General features: G+C 41.9%; 1 protein-coding gene across 5 annotated transcripts in view; it reads left to right on the top strand.

The window, feature by feature from the left end:
• atp6v1h (ATPase H+ transporting V1 subunit H) overlaps positions 1-18,808 on the top strand; it is an 87,910-nt gene that overhangs the window by 30,897 nt on the left and 38,205 nt on the right. For 3 of the 5 annotated variants that reach the window (XM_078216162.1, XM_078216163.1, XM_078216164.1), the window contains exons 7-8: positions 5,494-5,541; positions 17,087-17,184. In XM_078216162.1, coding sequence (XP_078072288.1) covers positions 5,494-5,541; positions 17,087-17,184 — 146 coding nt within the window. The remainder of the gene's footprint in view (positions 1-5,493; positions 5,542-17,086; positions 17,185-18,808) is intronic. The other 2 variants (XM_078216165.1, XM_078216166.1) reach the window with 1 other exon arrangement.

Genomic DNA, 18,808 nt, shown 5'->3' with positions numbered 1-18,808 from the left:
CTGCTAGTTCCTACAGCATACTTTTTGTCCCGTATGGACTATTGGTCACTAATAATGGTGTTTGTGCTCCCAAATTAGAATATTCCTAGAGTTGTCAAACAAAACTTCTGTTTAACAAATCTTGATTAAGTAATCCATGCCTGTGCATTGCAGTGCTAACATGCTGCCTGCTGTTGTGAAACGATTGCTCCATACTCGCACTGTTCATTGGCTGGATGCATCATCAGGATGCCTGATATTGTGAGTGCCTAATGCTACTTAAAAACAACTTGTGACTATTGAACCAAAGGTGCATTATGGCTGCAAGGAGTGGAGGAATTTTTTTTCAGTGAATCTGGATAATTTGAAGAATGGCTGAATATGTAAAAATATGAGCACTCAAGTTTTCTGATAATGCTTTGGATGCCTCGGTAGGAGATGAGACGAGTGACCTACGAGACACTTTCCAGACAAAAGCTTAGATGGCAGTGAGAATAAGTGATGACATGGGTCAATACCAGGAATGCTGCTTCAAGGTCATGGTGTAGTGCAGAGGGAGGTTTAATGATCTGACTTGAGTTGTGAAGATGCATTAGTTCATCTTCAAATATCATATTTTACCAATTGCACTTCTAACCTCGTCCATCACCTATCACCAGCAATTTATATCTACCATTACATAGGAGACAGCTGGAATGAACAGGAGGTGGTTATCTGCTTATTTTAACTTCCATAGTGGAGGAAGTTGTAGCCATTTTGAAAAGAAGCATTACTAATACCATGGCCACTGATGGGGTTCAAGGGATCTGAGGGTACCTGCATACTTAACCCCTTTCTCACTTCTCTCTCATCCTGCAATCTCTTCTGACTCTCCTCTTTCCCCTCAAAATAATCGAGCCTTTTTCCCTTTTTCATTTGAAATACCCAAGAACTAGAACCTTCCCAATCAAGAGGAACAGGAAGAAGAAAGTGTAGGTGAAGAGACGCCAACACTCAACCTTGCATTCACAGCCACCAACCAGACCAACATTGTGTGTATTTGAGGCTAGAATCAAGGAGTGATTTGTCTATGGTGTGACACTAGGCACACTGATAGGAACCAGGATGAGGACCAGTTTGCATGCTGCAGAGTCTCATGAGGACTTTGGACCAGGCTGCAGAAGAATGCTGATGGGTGTACATAACCAAACGTTTGTGCACCAGCTTTCCAGTTCTCACATGTCAAACATGGAGGAATCCAGCACCAGCTTAGCACAGGGCTTTGCAGAGTTTGTAGCCAATCCTCTCAGCACGAAATGGGTCTCAACACACTATGGAACCCACCATGACGCATGGTGGCGGATATCTCCACTACATTGCAGTGCAAACAGCTCCCACAAAATGTCTGTGATGGAAGTTCAGTCTGCTGCAATCGTGGATCTGAGTAGCATTATCCATTTAGTAGATCCATAGAATTGCTTGGGCATAGTCTTAAGGAGCACAGACCACCATCTTAGAATGATAGCCTTCCTTTGCAATCTCTTGCCACTGACCTCTTTTTGACATGTCAGTTAGCTTGTTCAGGCCAAAATAATCCATCTGAAGCCAGGTTCTCTATTCTAGAGCTGTTTGAGGTTGCCCTCCAAAGCTGGCTGCAGGCTCCTTAATTGAAATTCAGCAGCTTTCAGCCAAGCATGATATAACTACAATATCAATGTCTTGTAGGAGCATTAGAATAGGTAAAATGCACTTTGGAGTTAGACACTAGGGGATTGTACAATGGTGATTTGTTCATTTTTGCATATTCATTCATTCATTCATTCACTCACGTGCTCTGCCCAAAGGCTGGGCCTTGACCTATTGTCTGCTAGTGCTTCCTCATAGTGTCCTAGGCCCAATTATCTTCTTTTGCTTCATCAATGACGTTCCCTCCATCATGAGATTGGAAATGGAAATGTTTGCTGATGATTTGTGACTCCTCAGATACTGAAGCAGTCCATGTCCATATGCTGAATGACCTGAACAGCATTCAAACTTGGGCAGAAAAGTGACGAGTAATATTTTTGCCACCCAAGTGCTAGGCAATAATCATCTCCACCAAGAGAATCCAATCATTTTCCCTTGATATTCAATGGCATTGCCATCACTGAATCCATCGGGAACATTGGGGTGTTCCTGTTGACCTGAAACTGAACTATACCAGCTATATAAATTCCATGGTTACAAGAGCAGGTCAGAAGCTGGGAATTCTGCAGAATTAACTCGCTACCTGACTCCCTCAACCCTGTCTACCATCTACTGGGCACATGTCAGGAGTGCGATGGAATAATCTCCACTTGCCTGGATGAATGTAGCTCCATCAAGGATCTGGACATCATCCAGGACAAAATAGCCTACTCGTTTGACACCCCATCCACTGTCACTCACATCACCATCATTGCACACTGTACCATTTACAAGAAGCACTACAGCAACTTGCTAAGGCTCTTCCAACAATAACTTCCAAATCTATGATCCCTGCCAACTAGATGCATGGGAACACCACCTGTAAATTCACCTCCAAGCCATTGCCATTCACTTACTGTCACTGAGTTAAAATCATGGAATTCTCTTCTGAACAGCGCTATGCGTGTACCTACACCACATGAACTGCAGCAGTTAAGAAGGCAGCTTTCGAGGGTGATTGGAGATGGGTAATAAAAACATTGGCCTAACCTGCGATGCCATCTCTTATGACAGAATAAAGATTCTGGGCCATTTTCTTGACAGTTTTCAGTGGTGGTTTGCCATTGCCTTTTGATCTTGTGTGCTGTCTGAAAGAGAATATATGGTGGCCGGTGTTAAGAAAGATAACCCTCTTGATCAGGCAGAATTTGGGCAGAAACGGGTTATTGATGGTTAGCCTCCCACTTTCTTTTCCGTTACTTTTCCTATGTCAAATGCACCTCTCCACCTCCCCATCACCATGTGCCCCTTCTAAAGTTAAAGTTTATTCACTAGTCACAAATAAAGCTTACATTAACGCAGCAATGAAGTTACTGTGAAATTCCCTTAGCCGCCGCACTCCAGCGCCTGTTCAGGTCAATGCACCTAACCAGCACATAGATGGTGACAAGAGCTGTTCCTCTATGCTGAGGTAGGGAATGTAATGCTGTATGTTGCGCAATCTTGGTACCTGATCAGTTGGGTATTGTGGGGCTTCTCCAGAGCATAGTAGTATCGTCATAGTATCCTCACAGTGCAGAAGGTGGCCGTTCGGCCCATCGGGTCTGCACCGACCACAATTACACTCGGGTCCTATTCCCTCAACCCCACATACTTACCCTGCTAATCCTCCTGACACTAGGATCAATTTAGCACGGCCAGTCCACTTAACCTGCACATCTTTGGACTGTATTGCTTTTGGGTAATTTGTTCTGCAGTGTTCCTTAAGCCAGAATGGTTCTCATTGGATACCTGCTGTATGTATATGCATGTGCTCCAGGCTGGCATAATGAGCCTCATTGAGTGGATATCCCTCATTAGTCAATAGCCTGCCTTTGACTTACCCTGGTGTGTCAAATACAGGTATTACAAACGGCTGAGGAATCGAGGAATTATGAATTTGGTGCCTGAATGCTGTTTGTGATCGCACACAGAGTGAATCAAATCCCTGTTGATTCATGAAAAAGGCCAAGTTCGCATGAGATCTGTCCAATAAATGTCTGTCTATTCAGTGGCACCTTGCACCCTGGACAATCCTGGAATCTGCAAATCTACGTGCGAGCAGCCAGTTCCCCTTCCATCCCACCAAATGCTAGTTCCTCCCCCAGTCCCATCCTCTTGTTCAGCAGCCACTTTTGACTCCAGCTTTCCCCAGGGGACTCTCTGCTCCCGTTGTACCATATTTTCAGGTCTCAGGCTGAAGAAAGCTGTCCCTCCACTTGGACTGGTTCTCTCGCACTATTACAGCTGATTGGCTCACTCATGATCCTAGCAACAGCAAACATGGGAGAGAAATAATCTGTGATTCACTTACCGATATATTTTAAACAAGTTTGGCCCATGGGCCATGTTTTGGACAAGTCTATTGTAAGTAAATCACGATTTTAAAAATATGCTATATTTTTAAAAAATTCATGTGTGTCACTGGTTAAGCCAGCACTTGTTGCCCATCTCTAGTTGCCCTTTGGAAGTTGATGGTGAGCTGCCTTCTTGAACCGCTATAAATCCCTGTGGTGTTGGTACAGTGCTGTTAGGGATCAAGTTCTGTGATTTTTGACCCAGCAACAGCGAAGAAACAGCAATATATTTCCAAGTCAGGATGGCTAGTGACTTGGAGGAAACAGGTGGTGGTGTTCACATGTGCCCTTGTCCTTCTAGATGGGTTTGGAAGCTGCAGCCCAAAGAATCTTTGTGGGTTCCTGCAGTGCATCTTGTGCACACTGATGCCACTGTTTGCCAGTGATGGAGGGAGTAAATATTTGTGGATAGGGTGCCAATCAAGTAGGCTGCTTTGGTCTGGAAGGTGGCAACCTTGTTGGAGCTGCACTCATCCAGCCAAAGGAAGAGTATTAGATCACGCTCCTCATTTGTGCTTTGTAGATGGTGAACAGGCTCTTGGGGAGTCGAGAGGTGAGTAACTCGCCGCAGAATTCACAGCCCCTGACCTGCTCTGGTAGCCACAGCATTTATATGGTTAGTTCAGTTTCTGATCAAGGCGATGGGCATTCCTACATTCCATTTAACATGTGTTTTTTTTTAGCTGTGTGAGGTTAGGATGGAGTTGATCTGAATGAACATTTGAATAATCGCAGCATTGGTGTCAAATCAATTTTTCATACTGACCCATATCATGATCTGCCTGCTCTGCATGATGCCAACAGAAGATGCATGCATGCGAATTAAACTGCTTGACTAAGATGCCATATTGTACAATTCCTATTGCACAACACAATTTAGCCTCCACTTGTTATCAAATATGGTCACTGCTATCACGTAGGAAACACAGCAGCCAATTTGTACATAGGAGGCTGCCATAAACAGATTGACAATGACTAGATGATCTGTTTTTGGTGTTGGAAATCCAGTGTTTCTTTTACTGAGTCTTAAAAATGTTGTTTCATATTTTAAAAGATTTTCTCTCTATTAGACCACTTCCGAACTTTATGATGACTGACACTTTTCAAGAAAGGAGTTGGCAGCTTGCAGATTTGGGTTTTGTGGATGTATTTCCTATTTTTGAAAAAATAGAGCATAAGTGTTTGTTTTACATGATAAATATTGGTGTCCTTGTGTGCTCCTTCTAAGTGAATTTCATTCATTAACTGGTGGATTGTGCAGAAATTTTATAACTGTCATGTTAATAAGGTGGAATCTGATTATCTGTGCCCCAAATACATTAATGCTTTCAATTTTATGGCAGTGCTACACTAACACAGTGCATATTCATTAGTCTTAGAAATTGGGATTTGTCATCTTGTAAATGAAAGTATTAATGTATTTCCATTGGAATTTGATTCATACAAAACATAAGTCATTTTTATTTTTTGTTAGAAGTTGCGTGCTGTGGGGTCTGAAGCAGGAACAGTTTCACCAAGTGAGGTAAGCTGAAGAGAAAATAGTTGGGAATGACATGGAAAGTAGCATAATTTGTGCAACCTCCTGACGACTTGGCACCATGCTGTAAATCATAAATTGCATTATTTGTGGGTGGGAGATCCAAGGAAGGGGAATAGTTAAATGCTGTAGAAATGCAAGTTTTGTTGGGTCATTGTGTTTTAGGTGGTGGAAGGGGAATTGGGGGAAAGAGTCTTATTACCAAACTGTTCTTGCTCGCGGACTTGGCGTCTCAGTTTTCCTGAGATGAAACTGCCAATGAAATCGGTGACACTGTAATTGGGATTTGTTTCCCTTTATCTAAAGCATCAAAATGAAGGGCAAATTCCATTTTTTTTTCTTGCTGTTACTTGTTGAGAAAAATATTAATTAAATTCATCTTTCTTTATTCAGTAAATACACCTTGTGCAATTTCGCAATACCAAATGTTGCTGTTTAATAAAATTATCTGTATTTTGTCACATAATATGAATTAGATCATCTCTCGCAACCCCTCAACTTCTCCGCTACCTCTTGTCAGGCTGCTTGTCTGGCATCTAGTGCTCAGTGATTTTCAAATGTTTTTGCATGAAGGACTCTATTTCAAATAGATTAGTATATGACAGACCCCAATCTAATATGAGTATTGTTCAGGTAGTGATGAGAGAGACCAGAAATAAAGCATTAGGATGTCTCCGCTAACATTTTAGTTATCTGGTACATGCCAACAAAACTATTTTTAACCTTTAACACAGGCTGGATGTGGGGACTGGCAAGTAAGAAACAAACATTCAGCAGAATAAACGTTAGGTATATCTACCATTTACAAGCTGCCAGCTCACCAAATCATACAATTGGTCATTGACCTCATCAGTAATAACAGAATTCTTCCCGTATTTAGATATTTAACAGGCTTATAGTTTTTTAATTGTATTGAAAATAACTTCACATAACACGTTCCACCGATTCTATGACAGATTAGTCATTTGAATGTGACATTCTTGGCATTATTTCATGGATCTTTGCAAACCCAGCCAAATTGTTCAGTGTTATATAATTATACAAAGAAGTTACATGGTGGAAGAGTCAAGTCTGACAACTTTTTCACAATTACAAGAATTAAAACAGCAAAAGACTAATATAAACAGAAAACTGGAAATACTCAGGCAAAACAGTATTATAAAAGCACTGCTCACTGCATGAGACCAAATTGAATGTACCTCAGTATCACAGCAGCTGCTGGCCTTCCGTGTCCCCTCCCACTCCTATAAAAAGTAAATTAAAGATTCAGTGCTGAAAACCAAGGCAGCAAAAGCTCCCATTATGTCAGAGAAGGGCAAGTATTCGGAAGCTTTCAGAAGTGGATATCTTGTTAACTGCTTCTGTGCACTGATATCAGCTACTGTTAATTTGTACAAAATGGATGGCTTAACTTTTTCCTTACTGCCTACTCCTTTCTATCTTTTTGTTTTTCTCTCATTATCCAGAGATATTATTTTGCGAACCCCTTTAGAAAGCATCTATGAACCCCAGGGGTCTACGAACATCACTTGAGAACCACTGTACTAGATAAGCAGAAATTTCTTGCAGCTAAAAGATCAAAGGCATTCTCTCACCCATTGCCATGAATCTCCATTCCCTAGGCAACAGTTCCATCTCCAGTCTGATTCCTGTTTCAGGTTGAATCAGATTATTTGCAACCTTGGTGTCCTATTTAACCTTGTCTTGAGCTTCCTGTCCATATCCACTCCTCAGTAAGATCACCTAATTTCACTTCCATTATATTGCCTATTTGGACCATTGCCTCAGCCATCTGAAATCATCAACCTTACATTTTAGGACCTCAACACTCCACTATTCCAATGGCCCATGACTGACCCCTCTCCTTGCATGCTCCATATACTTAAACTAATCCAAATTCTGCTGCCCACATTCTAACTCCTATTCACCAAACACTATTGTGGGTGCTAGCCTACATGGGATCCCAATCCCCACACGTCTTGACTTCAATGTTTTTATCCATGTATTCAAATCTCTCATTTCTAACATCCAACAGCCCTCAAACTCTTTGTATCACCAATTCTGTCCTCTTGTGCATTCCTTACTTCAACCCAGCATTTGTGTTCCTGTTATTGATCATCTGGACCAAGTCCGAATTCTCCCTCTCTCACCTCTATGTATATCCTCTCTCCTCCTTTAACACAGTCCCTAAAACCAACTTCTTTGACCAAACTTAGTTCGCCTGTCCAAGTGTCTCCTTTGGCTTAGTATCAAGCTTTCTTTGATTATGCCCTATGAAGCATCTTGGGATGTTTTGCTAAGCTATCGTTGATGTTGGCCAAGCTACCAAAATAGCTGCCTTGCTGCTCTTGAAATAGAGCCAAAGGATCTCTCTCTCTCCCTCCCTCCTCCACCACCACCACCCCCCCCCCCCCCCCAACTAAGAAGGCAGATGAGATTTAATGTCACGTCTGAAGGATGACATCACCTATCAATGTAGCCCGCCATTCAAACTGCACTCTGAGCCTAAATTGTGTTCTAGATTGGGGCTTGAAATTATGAAATTTTTAACTCTGGGAGCACTACAGCCAAAGCTGATACCTTCACCAACTCTGACCTGCTTTGCACCCATCCCCACCACAGGGAGCTGTGAACAGAATCGGGCTGGGGACAATGACCATACAACATCCCATGTCCAATTTCAATTAGGGTGCCTCATTATTTTACTTTGTGTTTCATACCTTCTGTGTAATGGAACAATTTCACTTTGATTACTGAAATACCCAGAGATCACACAAAACTGAAGAGGACAGCTGCACATTGTAGCATTTAGAGAATGAAGAGAAATTTGATGATGACTGAAAATAGTCCATGCTGTGATTAGATTTTCAGGTGCATCTATTGATGTGTTAGGACAGTAAATAGCAAGGGCTGTTTTCATTAAATAGTGCAAAGAAACCTGATGGCACCAGCAAGGCCCTGTTGGAAGTGGTAGCAAAGGTGAGCAGCAGATATAAAACTGTCACAGGACAGGAGAGCATAACGTTGTATTCTCCCATATCTCCACTGTATATCCTTTAACTTTCATTCACCCTACTCCCCAGACCCTCATAACTCTCATCATGATCAGTCAGCCTTTGGAAATGCACCCCCCACCTCTCTCTCTCTCCCTTGGTGTGGTGAGATTCCACTCTTTTATTCTTTCATGGGATGTGGGTGTCACTGGCAAGACCAGCAATTTGGCGTCCAGCCCAGATTGCCTTGCAAATGAAGCCATTTCAGAGAGAGTTGAGAATCAATCACATTGATTGTGAATCACATTGATTGATTGATTTGTGAATCACATTGATTGATTGATTTGTGAATCACATTGATTGATTTGTGAATCACATTGATTGATTTGTGAATCACATTGATTGATTTGTGAATCACATTCATTGATTTGTGAATCACATTGATTGATTTGTGAATCACATTCATTGATTTGTGAATCACATTCATTGATTGATTGTGAATCACATTCATTGATTGTGAATCACATTGATGTGGGCCTGGAGCCACATCTCCACATCATGGCCACATACAGGCCAGACCAGGATGGCATATTTTCTTCCCTAAAGCTCATTAATGAACCAAATGCAATTTTATGACAACGATGGTTGTCATCACTGAGCCTAGCTTCTAATTCCAGATTTTTAGTACCTGAACCAAATTCCACTAGCTGCCATGGTGGGATTTGAACCCAAGTTCCCAGAGCAAATTCCTGAGCCTTTGTATTATTAGTCCAGAGATATCACCAATACCCCGCCATCTATCGGTGTACCCATGTCAGTGGCCATAATCTTCAAGTGTTGTACATTGTAACTTACCTCCAAACACTTTCACACATCTTGAAATGGCATTATGAGCACAATTTAGAAAAGCATGTCATTTGTTGTCCTTGTGTGTTTGCCTGATTTTTCATCTTCGCTGATTGCTCTGCATTCTATAGGATATGACTATTTCTTAGCTATTTGTAGATATATCTTGCCGAAGGGAGCAAATGCCTATGAGAAGGCAAGGACCAATGGGGGAACCCCAACAGATTGTAGAAATTTCAGCGGTGGAGGAAGAGACTCTTGAAATAAGAGAACTTCTTCAGTGCTGGCGATGGCAAGACTGGCAGTCCAGCAGGGAATGGTAACAACATTAATGTTTTATTTTGCAACTGCCACAAAGCGCTTAGTTGGATCTCTGGTGCATTGACAACTCTTACGAAGTGTTTAATTTGCAAATGAACATTCTCAATGCACCGTTATCTAATGTCCTTTCCTCTGTTCTCCAGTGCCATCAAATTAAGATCAAGAACCAGTGATGGGGAAAGGACAAAAGGATCGGAGACCCTCCGTGCCCTTGCATAATAGAAATATAGCAAGCACCAGTGCAAACATGAATATCTTAGTTGGCCCATCTAGACAAGTGGATGGAGCTGCACGTGGTAGTTTACATGAGTCAAATGAGCAAAATCGGAGAATGGTGAAAGGGACAGTTGATGAGGCAACTCACAGGAGGGTGCTGTAATTTTTAAACTCTACTATCAGGACAGAAATAAGAAATCCCTGGGGCCTATGCTTGTGGTAAAGTAGCAATCATTGAAATATTGACAGGCCTGCCAAACACACGACCCACAGCGGTAGAGGAAGGAGGAATCCAACTATAATATTTGTGGATGATGATGGGCTTTTCAACTCTATAAACCACTGTGGGGCATATGGAGAGGTACGTGGAAATTAAAGCTGGCTATTCATGAGTTAGCACTTGCTGTTGTGCCCTACATGTCGCCTCAGATGGTGATAATGCAGACTGGCTGGGAGTGTCTGTTGCTTCTCAGGATTGTAGAGTGAATAGCTCAAGGCTTACAGAGCATCACTGATCTCCTCCTGTCCTGATAAGTAGCATGGATGTGCTGCTGTTCTATGGGGGCGGGAGAGTGACTGAATGGGTGAAGTAAATAAAAAATGTTTCTCAGAACATTGGTATGTCTCATTCATTACCACCCCCTCAACTGTGATGGTGCCTCTATTCCAGCTGGTGCACATTGCCCTGGCACAATTGTAGGAGTGATCAGTAGTTCAGATTTCAAAGTGTCTTCAAACTAGAGGCCATTGGCAATTTTACATCTGCTGTTTGCTCTACCTTGTTGCATGGTGCACTCCCTTTAAGGTTGACATGCAGCCATGCAACTTAGAGAATGTTGCTTGTGCGTGACATGTTCCTGATTGCTTTGCATCCATGCAGCTTGGAGAAATGGTCATCAGCCAAGAACAATTCAGGACACAGGTGAACAGCAGTCTTCCACTTTCTCTGGAAGAAAATAATATATAGATCACATGGTTTTACACAGTTATCTTATTTATTAAGCCATCTTGTTCGAAATTAAATGTTCAGTGCTCACACCATTCCACTGTTTGAGTATTGGATGCAGACTGCACAGTGTTGGGAAATTGGACCAGTTCATTGAGGATTACATGCTTGTTTGTGACAGGTGGTTAGAGACAGCAGATAGAGCTGTAATGTTCCAGTTGACACTAGTCCAGTTGAATTTAGCTGGCATTACAGACATCACTACATGAGTGTATCTGGTACTCATTGTCTGCATAATTATTGTAATCTTCATTCGGTATGGAATCATGAATGCCTTCTTCAAGAACCTCCAGACTTACTTGCTTGCACTTGTGTAGGACCTTACAAGCAACAATGATCTGTGGCATCCACAGTATTTTGTCTTTATAATAATCTGTGTCTCCCTAGCTGGTTAATGCTGTAGAGGACCATTCGGTGGCACCGATGACTGTGTGGCCAAATTGTCCTCCAACTCGATGTTCAAGTTTGCTGACGACGACACCATTGCGGGTCGGATCTCAAACCCCCCCCCACCAAATGCTGATACTATAATTAAGAAAGCCCACCAACGCCTCTACTTTCTCAGAAGACTAAGCATGTCAGCTACGACTCTCACCAATTTTTACAAATGCACCATAGAAGGTATTCTGTCTGATTGTATCACATGTTGGTATGGTTCCTGCTCTGCCCAAGACTGCAAGAAACTGCAAAAGGCCATGAATGTAGCCCAATCCATCATGCATTCCCTCTTCTGGTGTGGTAAAACTAACACTTCCCCCAGCTGCAGTCCAACCAGGGCATTCTCTCTTCCTCCTCCTTCCGTCAGGGAAAAAGATACAAATGTCTGAGGTCACATATCAACCGACTCAAGAACAGCTTCTTCCCTGCTGCCATCAGACTTTTGAATGGACCTACCTTGCATTAAGTTGATCTTAGTTGGGTTGGGTAAAATCTGAATTGACTGAACAAGATTTTTTCAGCATTAGCTTTTAGTAAAGTGAGATTGCATTCGTATTAAAAAACTGAATGCTGAAAATCTGAAATAAAACAAGAAATGATGAAAATACTTAGCAGGCCTGGCAGCATCTGTGGAAAGAAACAAAATTAGCGTTTCCTGTCTGATATTTCATCAGAACTGGAAAAAAGTTAGAAGTGTAATAGGTTTATTGAAAGGGAAGAGTAGAAAGTAGAACAAATGGGAAAGTCTGTGATTATGTGGAGGACAAGTGAGATTAAAAGACAGAAGTCTTCATGATGCAAGGCAATAGGGCCTGGCGAGCAAGTGGCTGATTTGCCCACCTACTCTCAGTTGCTGGTTCAAAGGTCCCCGCATGATATTTAAATACCAGTCCAGTGCACTCTTATCACACTCTCCAGCCCACCTGTCTTCACCAGACTGTGAAAGATGTCAGCAACCCAGAGGGAAAAGGGCTAGCAGCCTCAAGAAGTTTGTTCCTTGATTCAATCATCCTGGGCCTATCATCTGTGAGGTGCCTATGCCCCACTTGGACCGCTACCTAAAACATCTGGAGTCTTTGTGCATCCCTTTCCAGTAGATGATTTGGTATCCCTTTAATCCCTGTGTTTTTGAACTCTTCATGCCATCCTATTGGAGTCCAGCTTCCCTCCCCTTGGTCTTCCCTTTTGCCTTCCATTGTTTGTCATCCTTATCCACTTCCTTGCCCCTCTGTCCTTGTGACATCTCACCTCAATTTTCCCCTCCCCATCCCACTGTACAGCACTCCTCCCACATTGCTCACTTGTCTTCGTTAGGCCAACCCCCGCCCTGGCCTCACCTCATATCCGGTTGAACTTCAGACCTTTGTTATGGTGCTGCATGAGTTCTGCAGCATTTTTAAAAATTCATTCGTGGGACATGGGCATTGCTGGCTGGCCAGCATTTATTACCTATCCCTAGTTGCTCAAGGGCAGTTGAGAGTCAACCATATTGCTATGGCTCTGGAGTCGCATGTAAGCCAGACCAGGTAAGGACAGCAGATGTCCGTCCTTTTAAAGGATATTACTGAATCAGATGGGTTTTTCCAACAATCGACTGGTTTCATGGTCATCAGTAGATTCTTAATTCCAGATATTTTTATTGAATTCAAATTCTACCATCTGCCGTAGTGGGATTCTAACCTGGGTCCTCAGATCATTAGCTGAGTTTCTGGATTAATAGTCTAACGATGATACCACTAGGCCATCACCTCCCCAATGGTCCTGTTCCAATAGACAGTGGTATGTGACACCAGCAGGGAAGGAGACCCTTGTACTCCACAGCCCCAAACGCAGTACAGATCTGATCTGTTAGCACAGGAGGGTCCTTGGGACCAGCACCATGTGCTGTCCATGAAGATCAGCTCAGCATGGAGCTGGAGGCAGGAATCAGTTTGTCCTGTCAGAATGATGTACAGTGCATCAGGAGCACGATGGTAGAAAGTTGTTGCACTCACCTTGAAGTCTCTGGCAAAGTGAGGACCACCTTGGGCATGCCACTGATTAACAATCTGATTTGGGGGAATGTCGACATAATTTGCTGCAAGATTGAAAGACTTGATGGGTTGTGGGCAGGCAGCTGTTTTATTGAGCACGCAGGAGATGGAAATGAATGCAAATGGCGTTAGTGCCACCTGTCAATGGGAATTCCATTAGGAGAATTGCAGCTGGCGGTTTCAACTTTTTGTCTCTCACCAGATTCTCCATGCATCACCAAACCTGCAGCACGTTTAAAATCAAAAAAATCACCACAAATCAAAAAAGCAAATTACTGTGGATGCTGGAATCTGAAACCAAAAGAGAAATCACTGGAAAATCTCAGCAGGTCTGACAGCATCTGTAAGGAGAAAAAAAAGCCAACGTTTTGAGTCCAGATGACCCATTGTCAAAGCTTTGACAAAGGGTCATCTGAACTCAACGTCAGCTCTTTTCTCTCCTTACAAATGCTGCCAGACCTGCTGAGATCTTCCAGCGTTTTCTCTTTTGGCCGCAGTAGGTGAGTTGGAAGAATTCCCCTCTGTCTGCATACAGGTGAAAACAACAATAGCGTGCATTTTTTCATGCCTTTTAAGATGATAAACTGTCTCGAGACACTTCAGGAGGGTTATCAAATAGATAAATTGACACCAAGCCATGGAGAGATAGAGCAGTTGACTAAACGTTCGGTCAAACGGACTCATTTTCAGGATCGTCTTCGAATGGCAAAGAGGTTTAGCAAGGGACTTCCAGAACTTCCGACTAGGTAGTTGAAATAGAATGATGGAAATCAGAGATGCATGTGACCAGAATTGAAGGAATGCACTGATCTTTAAGGGGTGTGTGGCTGGAAGAGGTTGCAGAGATGGGGAGAGCAGAGCCTTGCAGGAGTTTGAACACAAGCCTGAGAAATCAAATTTGAGACATTGCACAACCTGGAGCCAGTGTAAGCCAGTGAACACGGTACGGTAGCACAGTGGTTAGCACTGCTGCTCCACAGCTCCAGGGACCTGGGTTCGATTCCCGGCTTGGGTCACTGTCTGTGTGGAGTTTGCACATTCTCCTCGTGTCTGCGTGGGTTTCCTCCGGGTGCTCCGGTTTCCTCCCACAGTCCAAAGATGTGCGGGTTAGGTTGATTGGCCATGCTAAAAATTGCCCTTAGTGTCCTCAGATGCGTAGGTTAGAGGGATTAGTGGGTAAATAAGTAGGCATATGGGGGTAGGGCCTGGGTGGGATTGTGGTCGGTGCAGACTCGATGGGCCGAATGGCCTCTTTCTGTACTGTAGGGTTTCTATGATTTCTATGAACATGGCCTAATAGATGTACAGGACTGTGCAATTTAGGAAACCAGTTTGGAAGAGCTTCAGTTTGAGTAGATAGTGGGAAGCTTATCCCACTATTTTTCATCAAGTCCTTATGACACTGACCTTTAAAGAGAATCCATTGACAAATGTGCCCAGCTGCTGCCCTTGTGCACATCCTAGGTATGTACCATGGAATCTTTTTGTCCAAATGTGAAGTGCAAATTTTTGTTTTCTGTAACTTACTCATTTGAAGGTGGTGATACCAACAGTTGGTGTTGTGATTTAGGACTCATCCACCCATGAGGTAACCGGTGCTCTAAAAGGTATTTTCAAACTTACAAGGCTAAACATAATCATTCAGGTGAAGTCAACACCTGAGGGACGCTCAGGCCATTTATGACTTGGAAAATTCCTACTTTGGTGACCTAGCAAGTGTGAATTTCAGTAGTTAACATCATCCCTGGAACTGTGTGCCACTTACCTGTATTCAACCAACTCTTGTCCTGTCTTCCTTATATAATGTGGAATGCAGTCCTTTATGGCTCTCCTCTTGGGAGGAGAATAGTGCAAAAAGTGGATGATATTGATATATAGATAAGTAGCAGGATATAAATTGGTTGTAAACTTGCACAAATGTAATGTTCATGTAGCACAATGCCTTGTCCTTCTTCAGAGGTCTTGAAGGAAGGCTTGCATTTATTTAGTGCCTTATGCTGCCTCAAAATGCTTTGCACGCTCTGAATTTATTTGAACCGCAGTTACTGTTAAATGGTAAATGTGACAACTGTTTTGTTCACGGCAGAAAATTAAGTGACCAGTTGATCTGCTTTGTGGTCGGGAGAGGAGTGTTTTCAATAGTGTTGTTTGACAGCTCCCGGAAGGTTTGGGATTGTTGAAATACAAAAGACTGAAGCAAACAGAGAAGGATGCCGTTCAAAGTCTACCTTTGACAACGCCGTATTCTTTTTAACATCGCAATATTGTTTAAACCAAAGTATAGGTCTAGGCATTCTAATTTTTTTTCACAGGCCATGGAGAATAATACATCCAAACGATCATCATCTGTCCTTCCACTTTGTGGATACAGACTGATTTGTGCATGTCCAGTATTTTGTGGGGTTTTTTTCATGTATAGTGTTATATTGATTTCATTCATGGCACACAGAGAAGATGTAGCTGAACTGAAGAGTTTTCTGATTCAACCTGGTAGTCTGACAACTTAATGAACCAGTTCTCAACAGTTCTGGTGGAGGAATAGAGCTCAAAGTTTTAATTGCCATGTCCTCTTTTTTTAAAAAACAACTTATCAGTACTTGGATTTGAAACTGTGAAAAAGGCAGAGAATTCTCTCTCTCTTTGGTTCCAGTCATTTCAACGATACTGAATGATCAAGTGAAAGCGGACATTTTTAAAAAATTGTTCTTTATTCTTACAATTGCTAAAGGCAATAGGCAACAGATAAATCTTATTATGTTTACTGTTGTGTTTCCAGTAAAATAATCCAGTATGTTGGTTTACAGTTAGCCTTGTCTGATTGCTTATTAATTTACTGTCCCAAAGACTGATGCACAGATGAAATCACAGAATCTAGTACTTCATACAAATTGATGCATGAAAGGTCATTGATCTGTTTTTTTTAGAAATTGTCAGTGCGAGAGGAAGGAGATGTGACTCTGAACGTGAGTTTTGGTAGCAACCTGATCAAACATAAGAATGGAAGTGAAAGCAATGCAGGTGCACAAGGTTAAAGAAACATATGGGAATCCTGTTGGAGAGGAGAGCCAAAATTCTCAAAGTGGGCATTCCTGGAAGTGAAAGAGCACTGAATAAACACTAAAATAAAAATGAAATACAGTGGATGCTGGCAATCTGAAACAAAAACAGAAAATACTCAGATCAGGCCACCTCTGTAGAAAGAGGAAAGAGTCGATGTTTCAGGACCAGGACCTTTCATTAGAACAGAAATGGCTATCATTTACTTTTTATTGCCTAATTTTTACTCTTGATTGTAGCAAGCATTGAGTTCTCTTTTGGGATGGTGATTTTGAAATTAAGGGAACATCTAGTGTAAACTCAATTTGTGACAGAGATGCTTTAACATACATCATTAATACTTGACGTGCCTAGCAAAGATTTCAGTGTTCTATTTTTTTGGGTTCTTGAATCACATGAATATTGGAAAATGCCAAGGAAATATAATTTTTTTTAAAAACTGCGTTCTTTTGTTGGCTCGGATCATTTTTTCTTCTGTCTATCAAGGTACATGACTTTTAGCCAACAATAAAGAAATGATTTTGCAATTTAAAGAAAGATGATCTGCAATGCTAATTTCAATTCAAGGCAAGGTCTGAGCAATGTTATTTTGATTACTTATAATTTTCTTTTAATTTCAGAGCTCCCAATATGTTCAGTGTGTGGCAGGTTGTCTGCAGCTAATGCTGAGAATCAATGAATATCGTTTTGCCTGGGTAGAAGCTGATGGGGTGAACTGGTAAGAATTTCTAAGTACACTAATTTATTCTGTGCAAATTGGTCATATAGTCTGTATGATGGGTTTTACATATTCCGTGATTAGTGTTTTTGAGGAAATGTATTGCAGCTAATTACTTGATCACTGGAAGCAAATGCATTCATACTCAACTGACAGTTATACAGAAGTAAAACACTGCAGATGATAGAAATCTGCAACTAAAACAGAAAACGTTGGCAATGCTCAGCAAACCTGGTAGCATCTGCAGAGAGAGAAACAGTTAAAGAAAATTTGGGTGGCATGGCTGGGTGTCATGTTCATTGTAAGTTGTTGCCATTGGTATTTTACCTTCTGTCCAATTCTGGCACCCCCACAGTATCACCTACCCTCCTGAAGCTGGGCCCCAACCTCCTCGCCAAGACCTGCCGGTCTGGCTCCAACAAAATCTACTTACCTGATTGTCCAGCTCCAACGGCAATTGTGGCACTGCTGGGACTAAAGAGCTGTCAGCCTGCAGCTGTCAGAAGTGGGAATTCCCTTTCCAGATGGAGGTGGAAGTCCCATCGATGGCTGTTCAATCAGCTCGGGGCCTCCCAGACACTCAGGAGGTGAGCTCACCCGTGACTTTAAAGCTGGCATGTAGGGCCCTGGCCTCTACGTAGAATTCCACCCACTCTTTTAGGTTGTGACCTTGCATAAGAAATGGTTATGGCTAAGATCAAGTGAAGTATCGACGTGCCATGCTTGGCTGAAGTCATTAGTTTACATTTTAGCTTCATTTGAAGCAATTTTAAAAAGCGGCATCTTGACCTTTTAGCTGAGATGCAAATGATATCAAGCCTTTGAGGAGGAGCTATGCCTACTCCAATCAGCTTGGATCATGTAGATCAAGTCCAAGACAAGAGGTGAGAGCCCTGTCTTGTCAGCTTGGATCGGGAATGTCTCAACTTGTTGAGACTCTGAATTGGACTTAATTTGATTGAATTGAAAAATAAACAAAAAAAAAAGAAATGGTTACAGTTTTGATGCAAGTAATTGAACTTGAACTTAAAATGTTAAAATGTTTCTCCCTCAACAGATGCTGCTGGACCTTTTTAAATATCTTCAGCATTTTGCTTTCATGACCATTTTATTATATTTGCTTTCTTTTGTGGTGGCCCTCATTTCATTTTATAATTCTTTCAAAGATTATCTGCTTGTCATCATCTTCATCTAGCCAAGAAAATTACAAACACTCCTCCGTTACAAGTAAACAGCTGTCTTTTTAAAATCCTTTTAAAGTTATATAGGGTGGAACGTTCCCACCCCACCCACCTTGGGAATTATAGTGGGTGGGACAAAAAAAATTGGCGGACCATTTAAAGGTCTGTTTAATCTCAGGTGGGAATTTCCGTTCTTGGGGCAACCAGAAAATCCTGCCCATGATCTATTTTTGGGAAACAAGGTAACAATTTAGAAAAAAAATGGCAAAGTACAAATATTCAAAAAGTTATTTTATTATTTATTATTTATAATACATAGTGGCCTAAATGTTCTTGGAAAAATAACCAGAATCATAAAGCATGCTGTTGTTAATGCCAAATCAGCTGGCAAGTTTAGATGAAGAAGAGATGACAGTGAGTTTGAAATAGCAATAATTGGCTGG

This window comes from Mustelus asterias, chromosome 7 (assembly GCF_964213995.1).
Source record: "Mustelus asterias chromosome 7, sMusAst1.hap1.1, whole genome shotgun sequence".
NCBI classification, from domain to species: Eukaryota; Metazoa; Chordata; class Chondrichthyes; order Carcharhiniformes; family Triakidae; genus Mustelus; species Mustelus asterias.
This window is presented reverse-complemented; position numbering and strand designations above follow the sequence as displayed.